General features: G+C 39.7%; 1 protein-coding gene across 9 annotated transcripts in view; it reads left to right on the forward strand.

Annotated features, from left to right (window-relative positions):
• The window catches only part of st6galnac5a (ST6 (alpha-N-acetyl-neuraminyl-2,3-beta-galactosyl-1,3)-N-acetylgalactosaminide alpha-2,6-sialyltransferase 5a), an 87,556-nt gene extending 66,492 nt beyond the window's left edge, over positions 1 to 21,064 (forward strand). For all 9 annotated transcript variants that reach the window (XM_034703942.1, XM_034703939.1, XM_034703945.1 and 6 more), the window contains 2 exons: positions 9,309 to 9,416; positions 17,412 to 21,064. In XM_034703942.1, coding sequence (XP_034559833.1) covers positions 9,309 to 9,416; positions 17,412 to 17,664 — 361 coding nt within the window. In that variant the 3' untranslated portion in view covers positions 17,665 to 21,064. The remainder of the gene's footprint in view (positions 1 to 9,308; positions 9,417 to 17,411) is intronic.
• The last annotated feature ends 376 nt before the right edge of the window (positions 21,065 to 21,440 follow it).

Consider the following 21,440-nt stretch of genomic DNA (forward strand, 5'->3'; position numbering starts at 1 on the left):
TATAGTCTCATGTCGCTATCAAACAGATCTCATTGTTGTCTAGGAGACATAAATGAAACACTTTTGAGATCTCCTCTCTAAATTTATTTTCCTATGGGAAAGTCAATTTCTGAGTAAAATAAGTCCCCAGAGAAGTGAAAGAAAGAGCCAAAAGGGGAATGTTTACCAAGACATTTACTCTGACACCAAAGTATAGCTTTGCATTTCTGTTAAGTTTGTTTGACTTCAGCTCAAAATGGGGAAACATGTTTGAAAAAATGATAGGTCACAGAATTGCTTATATTCACAAAGATGAAGGTGTAATTTTCCACCTCAGATCAGTTACAAAAAGCCAACAGGAGACTCAGGTAACGTCTGGTGGGTCAAGCGTCTATTAAACATTTTTTATCTGGATCTTTGCTTCACTGAGGTGCAACAGATTGAGGTTTAAAAGACAACGAGGAAGCGGCCATGTGCAGACAATAAGCAGACATAATCATAATGATTTTTATGCAACATCACTGAGGAGAACAAAGAGAGTAAATGTTTTGTGGGACAAAAAGGAGACTTACTTTCCTCTGAGTAAAACATAAAGAAGCTGAATTATTGCCTTATTATGTTTGGATATGTGTTTTTGACCGCATGAGAAGTTACACTTTTAATCAGAGACACATAGATGCTGGTCAGGACAGAAGATGTTAAAGCACAGGTCTTTGACATTTTATGGATGTCATTTTGTAGCCAGATTCAGAAAATAAAAGCATTTATTAGAGCCGAAGACGGATCATGATGTGGTTTAATATTTAAAACATTTGTCTTATTACCCCGTCTTCTTCAGTATCTCTCCAGACGAGGACCTTTCCCAAACCTAAGCCGTTTTGAACGACCACACATGTTTAATAATGTCATTAGTATGAGCAGATATCCATGTTAAGACTGCAATTTGTTCAAATACATTCAGAGTATTTAATAATTATATTGATAAACCAGTAGAAGGCTTCCTTTTCATCATGTTTTCTTATGCCACATATTTTGTTTATGCTGAATGTTATGGAGCTGAAGTTGCTTTGTTTGTGCTGACTCTGCCATCACGGTGGTTTAAACATCTGATGGAGCTGAGTCATCGGAGATTAGATTTGCTGCCTGGGATTAACCCACATCCTCTCATTTTAAAATATCTCGAGGATGTGTGAGGGATGATGTACAGTGAGCGGGTTGTTTAGCTGATGGGAACCCAAACAGGATGGGCAAGATCCCACCGCAAAGCAGAGAATGCAGTTACTTCCCTACACGCTGATATGATTACTGTCTTTTATTTCTTGATAGCGGACTGTTGCTGGAAAGAACAGATTGGTGTTATGAACTGTATCAGAATCAAGTACTTAACACAGCCAAAATAGATGATTGAGGCTCTTGCAGAGGTGGCCACAGTTCATCAAAAATGAACTCCATTACTCCATTGTTGATCAGTAATCGCAAAGATTTTCACTTCAATAAAGTTAATCCTGTTGAAAATTAACAGACATTAACATTAACCCAAACATCAACATTAAAACCTAGTCAAAGTCTGATGGTCCGCCTCCCATCCAGCTGTAACAGAAAGGGTCAACATAAGCCAAGTCCAGTAAAAGATTTAATCCAAATACATTATATTCATAAAGATCCACAGAAGGCTGTAGGTTCTTGCTCAAGTTATCTGCAAGTTATCTTTGGATCCTTCTTCTTTCTCAGGTAAACAGAGATACTGTGGGAAAACCAACTATGCTGTAATTGTTGCACCAATTTATGCAATGCATGCCAACCAGCGTCCCACTGGTGCCTCATAGTGGTGAGAAGTTTTGGCATCATTTACAAATTATTTTCTCTCCGTGGCGGACATGCTACAGATGTGTCAGCAGTGTCGTAACTTTGTAAACGTGAAAATGACCATGTCAAAGAAAACCAAATTAAACGTGAGATAAAGATTCTAAAAATTAAATTTCATGTTAACATCCATGTTGAAAGTTAATCATAATAGTGTGAATGATTAACAGATTAATGGACGCGTGCCCAGATCTGGTCTCCTGAAGCATTAAAGAGGTCAAAATGTTCAAGAAGACTTTACCATGTAAAGAGGGAGAACACCCTGAATCACACCTCATGTGGCGTTAAAAACTCAGCAATAGTGAAAGGAACACAAAGCCAAACACGCACAGTACGTGTCCTCCTGTCACCCTCAGTAACCCACATGAACCAGACTGGTTGTTGAATCCATTCTAAATGTAAGAAGACACTTTTTTCTTCAATTAAAATCAAGCTGCTTTAATCCCTTAAAATAACTCGTTTTTAAAATCACATTTTAATTCAAATGAGATTTTAGAGAGAGAAAACTCAGAAAATCATGTGAAACAAAAAGATAAAGCAACTGAAGCTGGAAAGAGAGTGAGCTGCTGGAAGGGACTGAAAATCAGAAACTTCACACCGAAGGGTATCGAGTACAAAAAACATGCAATGAAAGAAGCACATTGACATAATCTCAGCTTTATTCTTTCCACTTTCAACCCTGAGGAGTGCAAAAAAAACCCCAGTGATGCTGCATAAAAATAAACCGTGATCAAACAGAGAGTGCATGGAGGGTGGATAGAGATATCGTTAAATCACTAATCAACACCAAATAACCTGCAATTTCTGGAGGCTCACAGGTTGAAGGTGTTGGTGGTAAAAATAATCCTCTTTATGTGTGCATGCTTGTGTTTCTAATGAGAAGAGCAGGAAACCTGAACCTTCATTGAGATACTGTACAGTATACCTGTTTTCAGTGACACGTCATAGAGTGCATCAGATTCCTCAAACCGCCCTCAACCACACCCGTAACACACATGAACCAGACTGGTTACTGTTGAACCTGTTATAAAAGTAAGATAACACTTTTTTTCCAATTAAACTCAAGTTTCTTTCTTCCATCAAAGCGACTTTTGTTTTTGGAGACTTTTTAAGACTCAAGGATCAACAAGCAATTACACTACTCATTAAATGGGGAATTTGCTAGATTTACTAAACCAAACTGTGTAAACATGGAGCCATAAATCTGTCTCCCACTCACAGCTTGCTTCCAGTCCTTTTTTTAAAGACAGCCCTCGAAGCCGAGAGCTTGACATTTCACACCACATTATTCATCCACATGTTCATAAACAAGGAGATGAGGAATTCTTCTTAAGTGAGATTAGCTGCATGCTTCCTTCCTAAGACCCCCGCACATCCACCGCAGATTCCTCAGTGACAAAATGTTGTGCTTTGAACTTTGAAAGTTTTCTAATTTGCAAATAGAGTGTGTGTGTGTATGTGTGTGTGTGTGTGTGTGTGTGTGTGTGTGTGTGTGTGTGTGTGTGTGTGTGTGTGTGTGTGTGTGTGTGTGTGTGTGTGTGTGTGTGTGTGTGTGTGTGTGTGTGTGTGTGTGTGTGTGTGTGCGTGTGTTTTTGTATGTGTGTGTGTGTGTGTGTGTTTGTGTGTGTGTGTGGTAGACTACCAGGCTGTTGTGATATTAAAGCCTGGTGGCTGTGTTTGCATATCACAACAAATCACCATGTTCCAGACAACCTGGGTCCTGTCTTAATTAAATGAAAATGAGAAGTCTGTGCTTCAGCTGCGATAGCATCACTTTGGCTCCACACTTGTTTGTCGCTTGGACAGACTCTAATAAAGAGGAGAGACGCACACAAGTGCTTTGTCACTACTCATCACAGTGTTACTGGGCCAGTGCAGATGATTAGCTGAGGAAACAAAAAGGAGCTGACCATTTGTGGGGACACTTTTTTGCAAACACAGTGCTGTTAGAATAATGGTTGGTAGAATAAGGAGGAAGGAGGGAAAACAGCTGTTGTTGTTGTTGCTTCAGTTCAGAAATAGAGAGCAAAACTAAGGCTACATCCACATGTATGCACATCTTTTTCAAAAGTTTTTTTCTCTCTGTTTAAAGAAAAAAAATCCTGCCCACATCTGGGGTGTTTATGTATATTTCTCTGTCCACAAATAGATACAGCTGAAAACACCCACATAAGAAAGCCAGATCTATAGGTAGTTGTAATGTGTAATCAGTCTGTCACATCACACACCATAGAAAAACATTGTGTACAAGCTTATAAAGCATCTCCTTGAACGAGTGGCAAATGTAAACTGGAGAGGATCGAAAATCTAAAAGGAAAGGAGACTCATATGTTTGAACAACGACATAGAGTAACGGCTTTGTGATGAATGGGAATATAAAGTCAACAGGTGCCAGGAGAATATCGACAAGCCTGCCATCTTGGTTTTATGGTGCAAGCACAACAGATGTAAACAACAATTTTCACACACAAATATTGACGTTGGCGTTCCCCAAAACCTCTGTTTCCTCATGCCCTATGAATTCAGTTTTCATAGGGCACTTCTGTTTTCAGTGACCTAAAATCCTGTGTGTGTGTGTGTGTGGACGTAAGGGCAAAACAAAGAGAAAAAAACATGTTTTCAGTGATACGTGGGGATGAGGCCTGAGACTTGAAATACACATTTTGTGGTGGACTGTCAGCTCAGCCCTTGTGATGAGGCCACAGCCCTCAGCTCTGTATGCAAACAAGCAACAAACTATTTGCAGGCTAACTTGTATTTAATTGCAATTTCTAATTCAATTTCTGCATCATGTAAATACACTTACCAAACAAAATGTTCCACCTGTGTTATAAAATTCCCAAGCTTAGGTCCTAGGCGACTGCCGGGCTGAGATCCACGGCTATCTCTCGACAAATTCTTACGTTTTTTATATATTTCTTGTGCGTCAGTGATACAGCAGCTGACAAAATGTCTCAGAATAAAAAAGATGTGGACACAAAGCCTTGAAGATCCAAGACAGAAAAGTTTTTCCTCCACAGAACACTCGGGGGGTCCTGTCTATAACTTTCCTTGAACTCCCCTCAACACTTTGTGAGATTTTCCTCACTCCCCCACACCTTTCTTGGAAGATTCCAGCTCCCCCCAGCAGCAGAAATGTTCAAAACACAAATGCTAAACAGTCTTTTTTACTCAAAGATGACTGCCTGACATTTATCCCCCTACACAGTTTACTCTGTGAGAAAATAAGAGAAACAAAGTCTGAACACCTTTCTATGCCAAAAGGTAAACCCTCCACTCCAAACGTGTCACCCTCATCAACTGCAGGGAAGCAGGGTTTCCAGGCCCCCGCCTGGTTGTTCCTGTCAAGACTTTTCTTATCAGGCCCGTTCTTTGTTTCTTTGCCTCGCAGAGTTAAAACCTCAGCTGGTGTGGATTCTGCTGTTTATGTGTGGGACAGAAAAGCAGGCTGTAACAAGGATCCTGAAAGTAGCAGGGTGACGAGGCGGTCCAGAGATCAGGAACACATCCTGTCACAATGCACTTAAGCAAGACATTGAACCTCTGCCTCCAAACTCTCTTATGCAATTCAATTTAAAGCAATAGATAGCATGTACTGGGAAGAAAACCAAAGGAAATGTAAGACTTTTGAATGCCTTCAAGGCCTTATTCAAAGTGTTTAAAGTCCAATTGTAATTAAAAATAAATAAATTACTCTTGCACTATATCACTATAAATGGAAATTAGGGATGTTACGGAGCGACTCATTTACGGGTCGCTAAAACAGAAATTTAAGTTTAGACTGACTGAATCATCCGAAAGAAACAAAACAGCCAGAGAGCGGTCAAATTTAAGCACAATTTATTTGACACAGTTAAACATGAGATCACTGAATCTGTGGCTGACCAAGGCCAAATTGGTTTGCAGAGTGGGGCTAACATTAGCAGAGCTAGCACTACCAGCCTTTGGTCCTTCTTGTAGGTTAACGTCCACATGCCTGTGCTGGTTACACATTGCTCCAGTTGAGTGTTTAACCAACAGATGTTTAACCATCTGTTGTCTGTGCTTGATTACATCTGGGTAGCTAAGCATTATAGTGCATGTAGCCGGTTTCTCGACAAATGGGCTGATGTGATGACGCAGAGACGTCAACCTGATCAGTCTCAAACTTTATAACAGGGCGAAAGTACGGAAAATCGCCTCCTCTTCCACTCCCTCACAGTCACAGGGATGCGTTCAGGTACGGAAACATGGTACCGTTTGATTTTACGTGAGTTAGTACTTGGTAGTACCGACAGAATTCGGTTGGTACCTATAAAAGTACCGAATTCGGTACCCATCCCTACCCCTTTAAAGCCCATCTGTGTTCAGGCACAGGCTCAGAAAGCTGGATGTACAAATAAAAGGCTATAGAGCTTCAGATTTGAAACTCTACAAGCAACTATAAAACTTTTGAGACTTCAGCTTGATACTGCTAAAACTGCTAAAATACCGTATTTGTTTTCCAGTACGGTCGTTGTAAATTACCTGAGGTAACACTCGCCAAACCATAACCTCCTGCTGCTCTGTCACCTTCATGACTGAGTTTTCATCTACCATCACTTTTTCTTCCATCTGACAGAGCACAGAGTCTGAAATTTATGGCCCTATCTGAACTGGAATTACTGTTCTGTACCAGGATTCAATCAGATTTTATTCTTATTCTGCTCTTTGAATTTTGCAGAATATGTGCTGCAGCAACCAGCCTTCATACCAAAATAAAACACATCATGAAGGTCAATCTAATACTAATATATCAAAAGGGATGAGGTAATGATTTACAGGCGGTAAAATATGCATAAGGGACAAACAGTTAATTTGCAGTAAATGTAGCGCTTTCAAAAGACCTTATTTTGTTTTCATTTTCACTGTTAATTATTTTTAACAAACACAAGAAATGATTTTGTGAGAGCAGTGACAACAAAAGTTGCAGAGGTTGCTCTTATTCATCTGGTGAGCTCACCACTTTACCTCCGTATTGAAAATGCACCAGATAATTTATGCATGAATACATGCACTGGTCACCAGTCACATTCCCAGTTGAGATGAGGTTCAGCTATGCAGCAGAGGAGCATGACCAGGTGCACAGCTGTGCCCGATTCAGCTGGAGGATTCAGATTTATCCCTGCTGAATATTTTACATCAGCTCAATTGTCAGTGTTTTCAGTGTGTGTGAGGGAGCAAGAAGAGTTCCTGTTTTTTTCACTCAAACTAATCTATGAATTGATCTGTTGAATACTGATTGTTCTAAAAGTGCTTTGGACCACAGCAGCTGAACCGCCTGCATGACTGTGCTTGGCGTGATTACAGCTGTGGCTAAAAGCCAACAAGCCAGGGATCAACATCAGAAGTTTGCCATCAATACTGCACAGAGAAAACAAGAGAAGAGAGCTATGCTAGCAGCTGTGTGAGGCTGTGCTTTAACACACTGCTGCTTCATGATAGATGTTACTATCGGCATGATAACATGCTTATAGTGACAATTCTAACACTCATGTAGGTCATGTTTCCTTTCTTCTATCTTTTATGTTTAGTTTGTTACCATGCTAATACTTCCACAACACAAAGGACAAATGAGGCAGGGAGAAATTATGTTAGCTCTCATTTCTGGAAAGTTTGGCCTGATATTCAAGATCAAACACTTTATGTTCGAGGAACACTGATTATCTGTTGAGTCAAATTAAATATTGATCCACTGAGTCCTTGCTGTTGTCCAGTTACCAATCCTTGTGTCTGGGTTTAGTCACACTCAAAAATCCTGCTGCAATGAGATCACTGCAGGTGAATACTGAACTAAAAAAAACACTAGCTAACAAAGCTAACAATATCTTTGTCAACAGTCTGAGTTAGTTCAGCATCTCATGTACTTTTCTGGGTGCATCCTGAACACGTCTGTGAAAGTCTGAGCTTGTCCCCGTCTTCCCCTCCATGGATCTTTGAATATCGAACATGTTGCTCCTCTCTTGCTTGCATTTGTTGTTAAGTCTTTGAAAGCAAAAGTCACGATTCATTGCATCTCTTGCTGAACAAGACAATGCATGAACATGCATGCAGGTGAACACATGAGCCAACTATTGCTCCTAACTGGTAAAATTATTAGAATTAAATTTCATTAGACCAAAAATAAATAAAGATGGTCCAAGTCCTCTTCATCTGCTGAGAAATAAAAGTCTGAGAATCACAGAAGTCCCCAGGATTCATCTTCTGAGGATCATGACTCTCTCTACAAAAAATCTGTCCTCATGTTTTGACTATTTTGGAAGTGGTCTAGTGGATTTCAGGTTTCTGTATTTCATGGAGTAATGAAAAAACTTTGACTGCCTGATGCCATTAGAGGACAGATCAGAGGATCTTGAAGGTAACCAGAAATCATCCTCTGAGGACCACGACTTCTTCAATATAATTTTATTTCAATTCGTTTATAGTTTTTATCTGGACTCAAGTGAGCAGGACTCCCTAACCCCACTTTTTAGGGTTAAGCACACAAAATATAACTGTTTGGATAATCTGTGTAGTTTCATTCCGTCATTTTCATCATCAGGTCTGTAAAACAATTGTCATCATATATTGGCTGAAAAGGTTGAAAGTGAAAGCTAAGAAGTTGGCTTCGTAGTACTTTCTGTATGATTTACCTGAGCCTCAAAGAAAGAAGCTTCAGATGAACTGTTATGCGTCTCTCTGATTAAATGTATGCAACTCAGAATGTCCTCATCACAGTGAATTCAAGTCAACAAGCTTCTGAAAATGATCTGTTAGAGCTCAGAATCAAAGCTTCAGTCATGTTTACTGACTTTGAGTTGAAGATATTTTTCATTAAAAGTGAAGTTTAGAAGCGTTGAAACTACCATGAATCTTCGAGTCCATTATATCGTTTGAAAGAATCGAGGAATTCTTTAAAAAAATACGGTCTCCAGACTGGACTGTTCGTTCTTCTGAGAGAAACTCTGTGAGGGAGTCTGCTCTGATGGACAGTCAGAGATTTTCAAATGCCATGAAATGATGATTTCATATTTCTTTCATTACAGCACATCAGTGATTAAAGCTCATTACTCAGACTGAGAAACTGCAGAGTGAGAGCAGTAGAGCACCCTGCAGCTGAAGCTTTGTTATTCCAACTCTCTGCACTACTCGGACCAAGACTGCTTTCTGATTAAGCGTTTGCGTATTTGACAGGGTTCATTTGTATCAGTCAATATATGTGGGATGGATCTGTATTTTAATGAAGCTGGGAGGGAACATGAACGATCTTGCAGTCAGGAAAATCGACCACTGGATTTAGATCAATCTTTATTCTGCCATAAAACACAGATGTGAGATTTTCTGATTATCCTTCCCAGTTAATCACATTCAAGAAATCAAATATGGTACAGTTTTCACGCTGCTGCTCTCCCACGCATGGAATCCACTCAACCATCTTCTTTCTCCCTCCTTCCTCTTCCCCCCTGCAGGAGGATGTCAAAGTCATGGCTGAGCACTGGCTGGTTCACTATGACCATCGCCCTGGAGCTGTGCGATAGGATCAATGTCTACGGCATGGTCGCCCCTGACTACTGCAGGTGAGACGCTGGAGCTGAATGCAAAAAGAAATCATCTGCTCACCAGCGAGCTCTCTCTTTAAGAGTTTTTAAAGCAGAGCAACATATGCAGCAGCTTCAAATATCTAGAAATTCACAGCAGCACTGCCGCCTGATAAGACAGATTAAAACTGTAATAAATTCAAGCAGCTGATAAATAAAATGTCACTGTGGCTGAGGATGTTCTTGGAATACTTAAACTGCCTGAATATTAGTTAAAAAATAAATAAGTAAACAGGCTGGAATAAAATCTATTGAATCGTCACACTGCTTTATATTTGAGTGCATGTGAGAGAAAAACAGCAGCATCATGTTATTTTATGTCTTTATATTTAACCAAAAAACTACCATTGAACATCTTTTTAACAGTGGCGTCATGGCAAAGGAAGCTGCATAAAAAAATCTGCATAAAAGAACAAAAACCAGAATAAACCAAGCAGAAATGAGATCAGATGAATCAGCAGCATTAAAAAGATGTGCATCGTTGTGTCGTGCTTCATTCAGGCTGGATGTTCTACATTGAGTCATTGAGTGTTGCCTTACTGTGCACAGTACCAAAGATTTTTCGAAGACAGCAAACTTCTGTATGAGGTCTGTATCAGTCAGGCTTTCCCACCGGGGTCATTCATCTTGTCTGCCGTCACATGTTGTTGAAAGCATCAGAAAAATGGGTTTACATCTGAGAAAAATCCACTCTAAGGCTCTCTCAAGTTGGAACGACAACTTGAAAAAGGCAGTGAACAAAAGTCACCCTTTCTCCGTTCTCATTTCTTGACACCGGGAAACCGAAATGCTTCCACACGTCAGACTTAAAAGCTGCTGGAGCATCCACAATTTCAAATTTATCTCTCTGTCCTCCCTCAACACTAACACTGGTCTGCCATTTGTCTGTACTAGATCTAAGGCAGTGAGCAGAGCGCACAGGATGAGAAGCATGCTTGGGACGATTGTCTCTGTGGTTCCCCCTTCCCTCTGCTCTGCTCTTTTGCCGCTGAAACATAACCACCTCTTTGCCCAGAAGACCTATTGTTTCATACCGTAACAGACTCATGACAGTATCGAGACTCTTAGTAATTTGTATATTTCTTACCTAAATATCTTAAAAAATAAAAAACTTAAATATTGTATGAGTTTCTGCCATAGACTGTATAAAATATGGACGTAGGATCCGTGACGTCACCCATCTGTTTCTGATGCGATATTTTGAGGCCAATCGTCGGCGGGAGCCATATTGCTGCTGTTGAGCGATTGTGACATAAAGAGGCGGGCTTGAGCCTCCTAGCCAACAGCTACAGTGTTCTGCAGTCAGCTGAGCCTCTCATTGGAAGACTAGTAATCTCAATATCTTAAATATTGCTGCGTTAGAAAAAAATTCACTCCCCTCACAGTGTGAGCCGATCGAGAAATGAGCTATTCAGACTACACTCGTTTTTTCTACCAGGCTGTAAACATGTTTATTTCTGCTGTAAAGATCGGCTTCTTTCCTTTGTATGTGGTTTCCGGTACTTCTGGAGCCAATCTCAAGCGGATCCTCGATGAACTGCAGTTTTTAGCACTTCCGCATTGGACTCATATTTTCAGACCGGAGGTTGCCGCTTGGTTTCTTCCAGCGCACAGTTACCTTGTCTAAATAGAATACAGTGGATCTTTATTGTCAGTGTTATAAAATCAGTGGATGGCAGTCCAGAAGCTCTTGGGCAGCGAAAAATAGAAACATTAAACATTAGATTAGTTTGAAGCAAAAAGAAGGACATTTTTCTGTGATGTTACTTAAATTAACAACAATCAAACCCTTTGTTTGTCATGGCCTGATCCACCTTTTATATTTGGTTGATTTTATTTTATTTGACAGAACTTCCACAGCTGTTTTATTTACATTTTTACCTGTGAATGCTAAAATCTCAACAAAAGCTGAGGAAAACACTAAATGATTATTGCCAGTCAAGCATAAAAAAGTTGCAAACCAACATATTGTCATAGTAGCAGCCTGTATAAAATTCGCCTTACTGAAGCTTCATGCTCAGTGGATTGACTTTGCATCACTGTGCCGCCTCTTTGTGTTTTACATACTAAAGATGTCTAAAGGATATGTAACAGTCCAATCCAAGAATGTTTTTGGTCCATCCTTCCGGTCTCCCCTTCACCTGACATTAGTTTTAGATGTCGGTACTCCACCACATTACATGTGTTACTGGTAAGGGCGCAGGTTTGTTTATGGTCACAGAAGCCGTGTCCTTGTCAGTGAATGAGTGCACCCGGGAGCACAATCTTTGAGTAACGTGGAGAGAATGTGTAACTCCCCCATAAAATCCCAAAATATTTGGCACTCTGGTAGTGTTTTCTTCTTGTGCAAGCACTGTGATTAAGAAATTCATTCTTTGATTTGAAGCAGCATCAGGGCTAGAGTCCATTGTTCTCTTTCATAACAATCTCTTCATTGCAGCGCCTCCCAGCAGCACCCTGCTGCAGCTTTCAGCTTGGATTGGGTAGAACAAAGAACAGCATCCAAAGGACTCGTTGGGCCAGTATTACCAGTACAGAGCTGAAGCCCTTTTTTCCTAACAACATATCCTTATGTTTTGATATGACCATGACAACAGAGTGTTGTGTTTCACAGCAGGCATTATTGGGAGTTGGACCTGGGTCACATGATTCACATCATAATATTATACAGAGAATGGTATTGTGAAATGAAAAGGGAAAATCATACAATGATTTTGCTTCAGGTGAATTGAAAGCTGACCAGGTGTTTTTTTTTATTTCTCACGGTAGATCGGTTAAGTCAAACAACACCTTCTTTGTTGTTCAGCTTCTCATGTTAAGGAGTAATGGGTATCTCAAATGTAAGGATGATGCACTCTTGACTTTAAAGAGAGCACATTTTATCAACCAGCTGATTATTTTTGGTCCTATAAGAGCACGACTTACATCTCAGGTTATTATAACTCAGGTTATTTAGTTTAATCCTCTAGATTTCTGTATTGTCTCTATAATCCTCTTGTTAGTTTAAAATGGGCAGGGCTGGACAAAATGTACTTTTTAGCACAAGTATTGTGCTAGATGATTAATAGGTTAATCTGTCTGTCAGATCAGATCAGTCATCACTCCTGAAGTAAACTGGCTGAACTGAACTAACTCAACAGATGAGATGAAGAATGTCCTTTTCTAGCATTTAAAACGTCATGAATCCTCACTTCAGATTTTCTTTAACTTGGTTTCTAATTCAGCCACTAATATGAGTGAGTTATAACCAAACACCTTTAATCCTAACTTTTTCCTCATTCCATCTAATCTGTGTTTTACATGAAAGCAATGTCAGACTCTGAGATGTGGTGCGCTAGTGCTGCAATGAAATGACGTCCAGAACACTCAGCTGACAGGGCTTCACTGAGAAACACACTGATTAGAAATGAGAGCAGAAACTAACAACAGTAGACATTTTAGAAGACTTTTACAAAATAACTTAATTAAAATCAATGTGTGGGAAATGAAAAATAAAAGTTAACATGAAGTAAAATGAGACTAAATAGGTACAAGCAATAAAGCTACTGCATAAGCAATGATAAAAATGATTGAACACGTTTTCAATCCCCTTTACTGAGAGAGCTGGATATTTTCATGATGAGCCACAGTGACTTAACCCTAACCCTAATCATAACCCTAACAGTAACCCTAACCCTAATCACAACCCTAACCCTAATTCTTACAGTAACCCTAACCCTATCACAACCCTAACCCTAATTCTTACAGTAACCCTAACCCTGATCACAACCCTAACCCTAATTCTTACAGTAACCCTAACCCTAATCATAACCCTAACCCTAACTCTAGCCTAACCCAAACCCAAATCCTAATCCTAACAGTAACCCTAACCCTTATCATAACCCTTACCCTAATTCTTAGAGTAACCCTAACCCTAATCATAAGCCTAACCCTAACTCTAGCCTAACGCTAACCCTAACCCTTAACCTTAACCTTATCATAATCATAACCCTAACTCTAATCATAACAGAAACCCTAATCATAACCCTAACCCTAATCCTACCCCAAATCATAACCCTAACCCTAACTCTAACGATAACCCTAATCATATTCCTAATTAAAACCCTAATCCTAATCCTAACCCTAACCCTAATCATAATCATAACCCTAACTGTAGCCTAACCCTAACTCTAATCATAACAGTAACCCTAACCCTAATCTTACCCTGAATCATAACCCTAACCCTAACTCTAATCATAACCCAAATCATAACCCTAATCATAATCCTAATCATAACCCTAACCTTAATCATAACCCTAATCATAACTCTAACCCCAACCTTAATCATAACCCTAAACCTAATCATAATCCTAACCCTAACCCTGACCTTAACCCTAACCCTAATCATAACCCTAACCCTCATCATAACCCCAATCATAACCCTAACTCTAGCCTAACAGTAACAGTAACCCTAATAGTAACCCTAACCATAACACTAGCCTAACCCGAACCCGAACCTTAACCCTAACCCTAATCATAATCCTAACACTAATCCTAACCTTAAACCTAACCCTGGTCTAACCCGAACCCCAACCTTAAAGGTAGAGTGAAGAAGTGGGAATATTTAGTGATATCGAGCATTCAGATTTTGGATTGAAAGGCTCCCTTGCTTACCCTTCCTGTCACTGAAGTGACGATTGCCTTCGAGGACAAGAATCCCCTGTAATGCATAAAAAGTGAGATCCTCCATTTGTAAAGTTTTAACCAAGAAAAATGTATCAATACGAATTCTCTTGAGCACAACATTTGTCAGCCAATTGGTACATTTCACGCAGCCACTAACTAAATGCAAAAATGTGTAAGTCTTGCTTGTAGGTCGTCCCTTCTGGGCTACTGTAAAGTAATGGCGGTGCAAGATGTCAGCCTTCGTGGAAGGGGAAGGGCAGCCCTAATTGAGTGCGATGAGATATTTTGATTAGAAATTAGACAAATACACTCGGTTAGATTTTAGTTTTGCAGTGAAGAAAGAAAGGGGATTTTTTTAAAGGCTGTCTTTACCTACTGAGGATCTCAGAGCAAAGGATTATCCTGCGCCTATAATCGCTCTCAGTGTTCACATCTTCAAGGTGGCTTGGCAGCGCAAAGTTTTTTGATTCACACTAAATTATGGCAGAGAAACATTGTGGACCCTGACGTAGGTCCCGTATAGCCTATAGGCTAAGAATTATGGGATGCAGAGACACTTCTGACTCTGTCTGGCTCCTCTCAGCGAATTCGTCCAGCCCTCATTAGCAGAGTTTAATGGTTTGAATCACAGCTCACGTCTCATCCGTCTCTGCCAGCTCTTTAATTGGAGGATTTTATTGGACCAGGAACAAATCTTTTTCAGATTTCTCAACAGAAAACACAAACTGTAAAACGTTCAGTATAGCTTTGCTCCTGGTTCTGATTAATAAAGAATTATTTTCTATTGTCTACTATACAAACCTTGTCGTTCGGCTAATGAGGGAAGTATGCTGGTATTCAATGGATGTGATTCAACAAATAAATTAAAACCATGTTTCTCAAACGTCACGTCAGACATGTTTTATGGACCTCAAGGGCAGAAATGTATTTAGCTAAAGCATCAATTACCAATAAAAGTTAATGATGCAGCATGGACTGGGTCCTGCATACATTTCGAGTTTTCAACACTCTTTCTCATTTACTTGTTTTATTGAATGCCTGAATTTGTCTTCCATGTTGTTAAGCTGCTTCTTGCTGTTTCTAAAGTACTCTTAGTGTTCTTAATGACTTGCTATAGAGCTGTAATTCCCCTTTAGTGTCTTGAGCCTCAATTACTGCAGTTCTGAAAGAGCTGGAACACAACAGTGAAGTGCATCTGTTTCTGTTGAAATGAGATTTTAGGCTTTTTTGCCTTTAATTTGATTCCAACGCATACAGGAAAACCAGAGAAAGAAAATCGTTGGCATGTTTTCAAAATATTGACCTTTTATACCACGAACAATTTTAAAACTAAACCAGGTACATGGTGTGTGACATTTGAACAAAGGAACAAGATATATCTTGCTGGTCAGTGCTGTTTTAATTTCCCCAGCACTCACAAGATCTCCAGAAAGACCTGACATGAATGAATAAAGCAAGACAAAGTTTGATATTTGAAATAACAAGTGGTCTCTCATACAGCCATAAACTCAAATTCTCACCCACCGAGCCCTTCTTACCCTCATTTATTCACATCTTATTGAAGTATTCTGAGAAATGCAATATTTACCTGAGAGCTGGATCGATTTGGTTTTGCTAGAAGACAATACTGGACACTTAATGCATCCCGAAGTACATCAAATCGAAGTCCAGAAGTGTACTGACTTTGAGAACATGAACACCGACTGTTAAACGGTGTTTCAGTGTGTTATTGAACAGGATTGTGAAACACTAGGAATATTAAAAAATGTTGACTCTTTACTCTAATCTAAATCCTCTCTATGTTTGGAGTCTAAAGTTTGGAACAGTTTATCATATTTATCAGACTTTTATAAAGCAGATGTAGAAAAATCAGAAATACAAAGAGCGTGTTGAAGTTGTCAGTATGACAACATGATCTAAGAGTGTTTGACAGACAAATTACTGCAGAGATGACAATGGCTGTAAGTGGCATTGCAAAGGCTGCCCTTTCAAAAAAAAAAAGGCACAGTATTATGAAAATAGAGCCAGATGAGTAAAAGATTGTAAGTCTACAAGAAAAAAGTTGTAAAATTTACTAGATTAAAAACGTACTTGTAAAAGAAAGTGTTAAATGAAGTTGTGATGTATGGAAAACAATTTACCTTTACAAGAAAAAAGTCGTAATTTCATTAGAAAACGTAAATTTACGAGACAAAACTTGTAAATGAAAAGTAGTAAAGTTACAAAATAAAATTAAAGTCATAATTTTACGAGAAAAAACTTGCAGATGAACTTGATAAAGATTGTAGATTTATGAGAATCAAGTGGTAACTTTACGAGAATAATCTTGAAATCTAACAAATTAAAAGTTATAAATCGACAAGAATAAAGCTTGAATTTTTTGAGAACAAATTTTTACACTCAGTTTCTTCACAATCTGCTCAGATTCCTGATTCCTACGAGAATGTGCTAAAGACTGAGTTCTCAGTTATTTATGAAACCTTTACTAAAGTTTAGCTTCACAAGATGCCCCACGTTACTCATTTTAGAGCATACATCTTGATGCTCCTCTAATCCCCCCCAGAATAACATAAAGACTATGAGTAGAGTAAGATTATGACTTAATCTCATAATATGACAAGTTTATTCTCATGAATTTACTACTTTATTCTCTAAGATATTCAACTTCATTGTCCAGATCCTTTTTTCCTTCTTTAACGTGGCCCTGATATTGACCTCATTGCATGGTGGTTGCTTGAGGTTTTTTTTTCTATGAGTATGAAAAATATTATACCATGTGTAGGCTGTTAACTAACAGAATAAAATAAACCCCAACATGGAACATTCTTCATTAAATACATAGTAGGAGTTAAAATTGTAAAAGCAGGCCCCTGTGGGTAGACAGTGTTTTCACATGTTCCCATGGATCGCCTATACAGGGAGGAGGAGAGGAGGTATATTATCAAATGGTGTTCTCCGTTGAACATGAGACTAAAAATAAAGCTTCTGTGCCTCTCTGAACTACCCTGAGGCTTCATATTTTTTCCTTCAGATCTTTCATCATTTATGTTTAAACAGAGCTCAGCCACTTTGAAAAGGAACTTTGTCTTTTTCTATCAGTGTCCAGCTGATGGTGGCCTTTAACAAATAATCAGCACGAGGTAAATTTGGCCCCTTTAGCCCTGCAAAGACCAATCAATTAATTCAGATCAGTCGCCCTCCTTTGCCATGAAATGAAAAACTCTGCAGGGAGTCACATGGAACTCAAGTGACTCATTAAAATCATTTTTTTAAATGTCACCTGTCTCTCCTCTGTCATATTCACTGCAGGGAGCATCACCAACACCACGCTGTCCCTTACCACTACTACGAGCCGCGCGGGGCGGACGAGTGCGCCATGTACATCTCTCATGAGCGTGGGCGGAAGGGCAGTCACCACCGCTTCATCACGGAGAAGCGGGTCTTTGCAGACTGGGCCCGGACTTTTAACATCCACTTTTACCAACCAGAATGGACCCCCAAGCCTCTCCCAGCCAACTTGACACTGGAAGGGACAGTTTCACCTGCAAACAAGAAGACGTGACCAGTGTATGGGTGAAGGATGTACTTTTATAAAAGGGAACTAATCAAGGGCAACTTTTTGTGGGGCTGCTGGACCCTGAACAGAACGGATAGAACGGGAAGGACAGGATAACCTCAAAAGAAGACTGGGTTTTGTTGATTCTGCAGGACTTTTGTTGTAAACAGAGTTCCACAGCTGCAGCTCCAGCAGTGTGTTTATCTCCACAGAGGTGAAGCAGTTCAAAGTTGTACATCTATTTTTTGAAAAGCCTTGTGAAGTGAGGTTATACAAGGAAACATCATTCACACTCTCAATGCATGCATGCACTGCAGATCCTCCTCATCTTTGTGCAAACACACTGTGTGGGTGTGTATGTAGTGTATGCATACTGGTAGATATATGCATACACACACGCACAGGAAGGGATCACAGAGGATACAACCCTCAGTCTGGGTCTACACAAAGCCTCTCTTGGTCAGAGTAATATGCAGGCTTCACTGCTTACAGTTCAGTAAAATAAAATACCCTCACAATGCCCGTAATCTAACTATGTAGAGCTGCAGACAGTGTAAGATGAATACTAATAAAAGTGAAGCTTCGCTTAAATTTGGCTGTTTGAAAGTGAGAATTATCCCTGTTCAGGCGTTTTATTCTCCTGCTGCTTTCAGAGATTGAAGAGGTCAAGTTGGATGAGATCCTTCAGACCCCTGCAGGCCTTTAAAGCAGATATTCACTTCCTTGTCTTTTTTCTTGTGCTGCCTTTCAGATGTGTGTAGTTGTGTGCTCTCTAAAGTTACACACAGAAGTCAAACTTTTGCAGTGCAGACCTTCCTGCTTGAATGACGGGAGCGTAACCTCACAGGAGGTTTAATCCTGGCCCTGCACGGATGTATCATAAGGCTTTTTCGGCGCCTGTCACCAGTTAATAGTGCGATTTATACAGCTACAAGTCGGATTTCCATGTAAATGCACAGCTAAGTCACAAAAGACAAGTGGGAGATTAAGATGGAGAGCAGGGATGCAGCAGCAGCATCCATCCTGCTATATTCACCCGCTGCTGCTGTGAGCCTGAATCACCTCGCACAGGAATTACACTCTTTTTTTTACTTTAGTTAAACTGATGAGTATGTGATCTGTCACTCTTCTCCTCTCCAGCTCTCGATTGTGTTTTATGTGCACTCTCCGCTCATTTCATGTAGTGTGAGCTACTTGTAACCCGCCCCGTCCTCTCTCGGAGATCCTCATTTTCTCCTCCATGAATAAGAATCAGGTCTGGAGCAAAGTGATGCCACATGTGGTTATCTTAATGATACATCCTGCTGCTAAGTCCTTATTGATTTGCCCTCATCTCTGTAATGTGAGTAGTGAGAGGGGAGATGCCACGGGTCAGACACATAGGTTCACACACGTGCATGTGATTTACGTCATGCATCATAAAAAAAGCAGGAGAGAAGCTGCTGTTTTGTTCTGTTCTGTTTTGTTCTGTTCTGTTCTGTTCTGTTCTGTTCAGCAAGCTCTGACATATTGGTTTGATTCCTCTGGGTTTGTCTTAGTTTGAACGGGTGTGCACAATGATCTTAAGCTGGGAACTGACAAGCTTTTAGAAAATCTTTGGCCTTTGCCTAATTAACTGAATCGCAGGATTTTGTTTTTGGTTGCAGATATTGATTTGTTATTATTTCTTTTATTTTTTTATCGATAGAAAGTCCGAAAATGGTAACAATAAAACCCCACTCTGACATGTTCAGAGTGCTGCTTCTACACGCAACAGCATGATTCTTAAAGATCTTCACTTAGGAGTAAATCTTCACACAGGACAAGGAGGAATGTTTGAAAAATCTGCTTCATAAATAACTTGAAGGAAATTTCAACATTTAGTTTAACTTAAAACATAAATGTAAAAAACAGGATTCTTCACCTAGATAATATGCTTGACTCAAATTGCCCTGGTCCAAACCATGAGGTATTCCGACAAGCATCCTTTTTTTCATTGATTTGAGTTTTTTATTGATAAAAATGTTTCAATAAAGCTCTTGTGGGGAGCTTTGATTTGCTGTAATTTTTCCCCTAATCTGTCAAAACTTGGGGTACAGTGAAGAGCAACAAGTTAGAGCATCATATCTGAGCTGGTGTAAAGAAGGGTACCTCTGTAAGATGGAAGTATGGCTTTATAAATAAAGATATAACAGTGTACTAAGTATGTCCAGCCCACTTAATCATAGAGGATGCAACTGTGAGTGAGGGATTTTGTGTCAGTAATAAAGTGAAGAGATGCATGATGCACTGAACTGAGGGTCTGTAGAGTGGATGAAGATGCATACACATACAGTATATCACTGTAATCAATCACTGACAGACATGTAGCCTCCACTAGTTTTTTCTTTGCATTGAAAGCAAGGCAGGACTTACTTTCAAATAAAAGCCAATCTTCACTCTGAGCTTTTAACTAGATGTGTGATGTTTACATTAAACATGTACTTCAAATGAAAGGTTGGTGTCTATCCATATTCCTAAGTACTTACAGGAGGTCACATCTTCAAGATTTACCTTCAGCAAATGTTCAAATCATCTGGCTGTTGCACATCAGCTTTTTGAAGAGACCATGAACTTTGTTTGTTGAGCATTCAAAGCTAACTCAGTGGAGCTGCGTGGAAAGACTGAGACATTACAAACAGCTCCTGAGTTTAAAGCTACTTTTAAATGCTGAAAAAAATAAATAAATCATGGTCTCATCAGAAGGTTGAGGTTGAGATTCAGGTAGATGGACTCTTCACCTGATTGGGCTAACTGCTTCTTTTTTTTAAGCTTTTTTCCCACCTCTATTTGGAGGATGGGATGATGGGTAGAGTAGGAAACTGAGAAGAGAGACTGGAGAATGACACGGGGCAAAGGGATGCAGGTCGAGTTGAACCAGGTTGCCTGTGCAGGGGACTGTAGCCTCTGTACATGGGGCCTGTGCAGACATGAATACTGATCTAACTTCAAAGCGTAGGTACTGATACAAATATTAGAAAATAAAAGCAGCAGTGTTTGATCACTGAGCTGTATGAGTCACCGTCTGAAAGAGACCGGGATCACTCTTTAACAGTTGAACAGAGTTCAACCTTCCTCTCTTAACTTTATAAAACAAATTGTCACAACTTTGCAAAAAGTACACAAAGCCTTAGGACTTGTTTGCATAGCAGGAGTGTAAAATCTCTAAACTGGTATCAATCTGACTGGCGACACTTGGCGAGGAAGGAAGCTTCCCAGAATGAGGACCTTTTCCTTTAAGCGACCATCAGTTGTTGCCAATAACTTTTATGTTGACCAATGAACGACCAAAACCACCCGTGCTTCAATGATTATAGTTTTCTATTCTTTAGTCTTTGCACATGATGGAAATGTATAAGTCAAGTCAATAAAATACTTTTTATCAGTACTCATGCGTTCTGCTGTTTCTGTGTGTAACAATGAGAAAATGTTTGAAATAAAAACTGGATTTAGTTTCTGTTTTTGTCGATAAACCCTCAAATACGAAGATGAAACATGCAAGTTTGGAGCAGGATGGGAGGCCAGTGACTCACCTTCACTCTCCACTCATGGCAGCTGCCATTTTTACCTCTCAATCTCCCTCCTCCTGTCTGGTTGTGACATCAGGCTGTGTCACACTGAAATGATAATGAAAGACAGGCACAGCTACAAGGCCGTTCCTCCCCAGAGCTACAAACAGATCCCCGACTGTCTTCACAGCAGAGCGTTGAAGAGTATGTGCGTATAAAAATAGCACGGCCTGAAAAAGTAAAGAACATATATCA

The sequence above is a fragment of the Notolabrus celidotus genome, chromosome 15, assembly GCF_009762535.1.
Source record: "Notolabrus celidotus isolate fNotCel1 chromosome 15, fNotCel1.pri, whole genome shotgun sequence".
NCBI classification, from domain to species: Eukaryota; Metazoa; Chordata; class Actinopteri; order Labriformes; family Labridae; genus Notolabrus; species Notolabrus celidotus.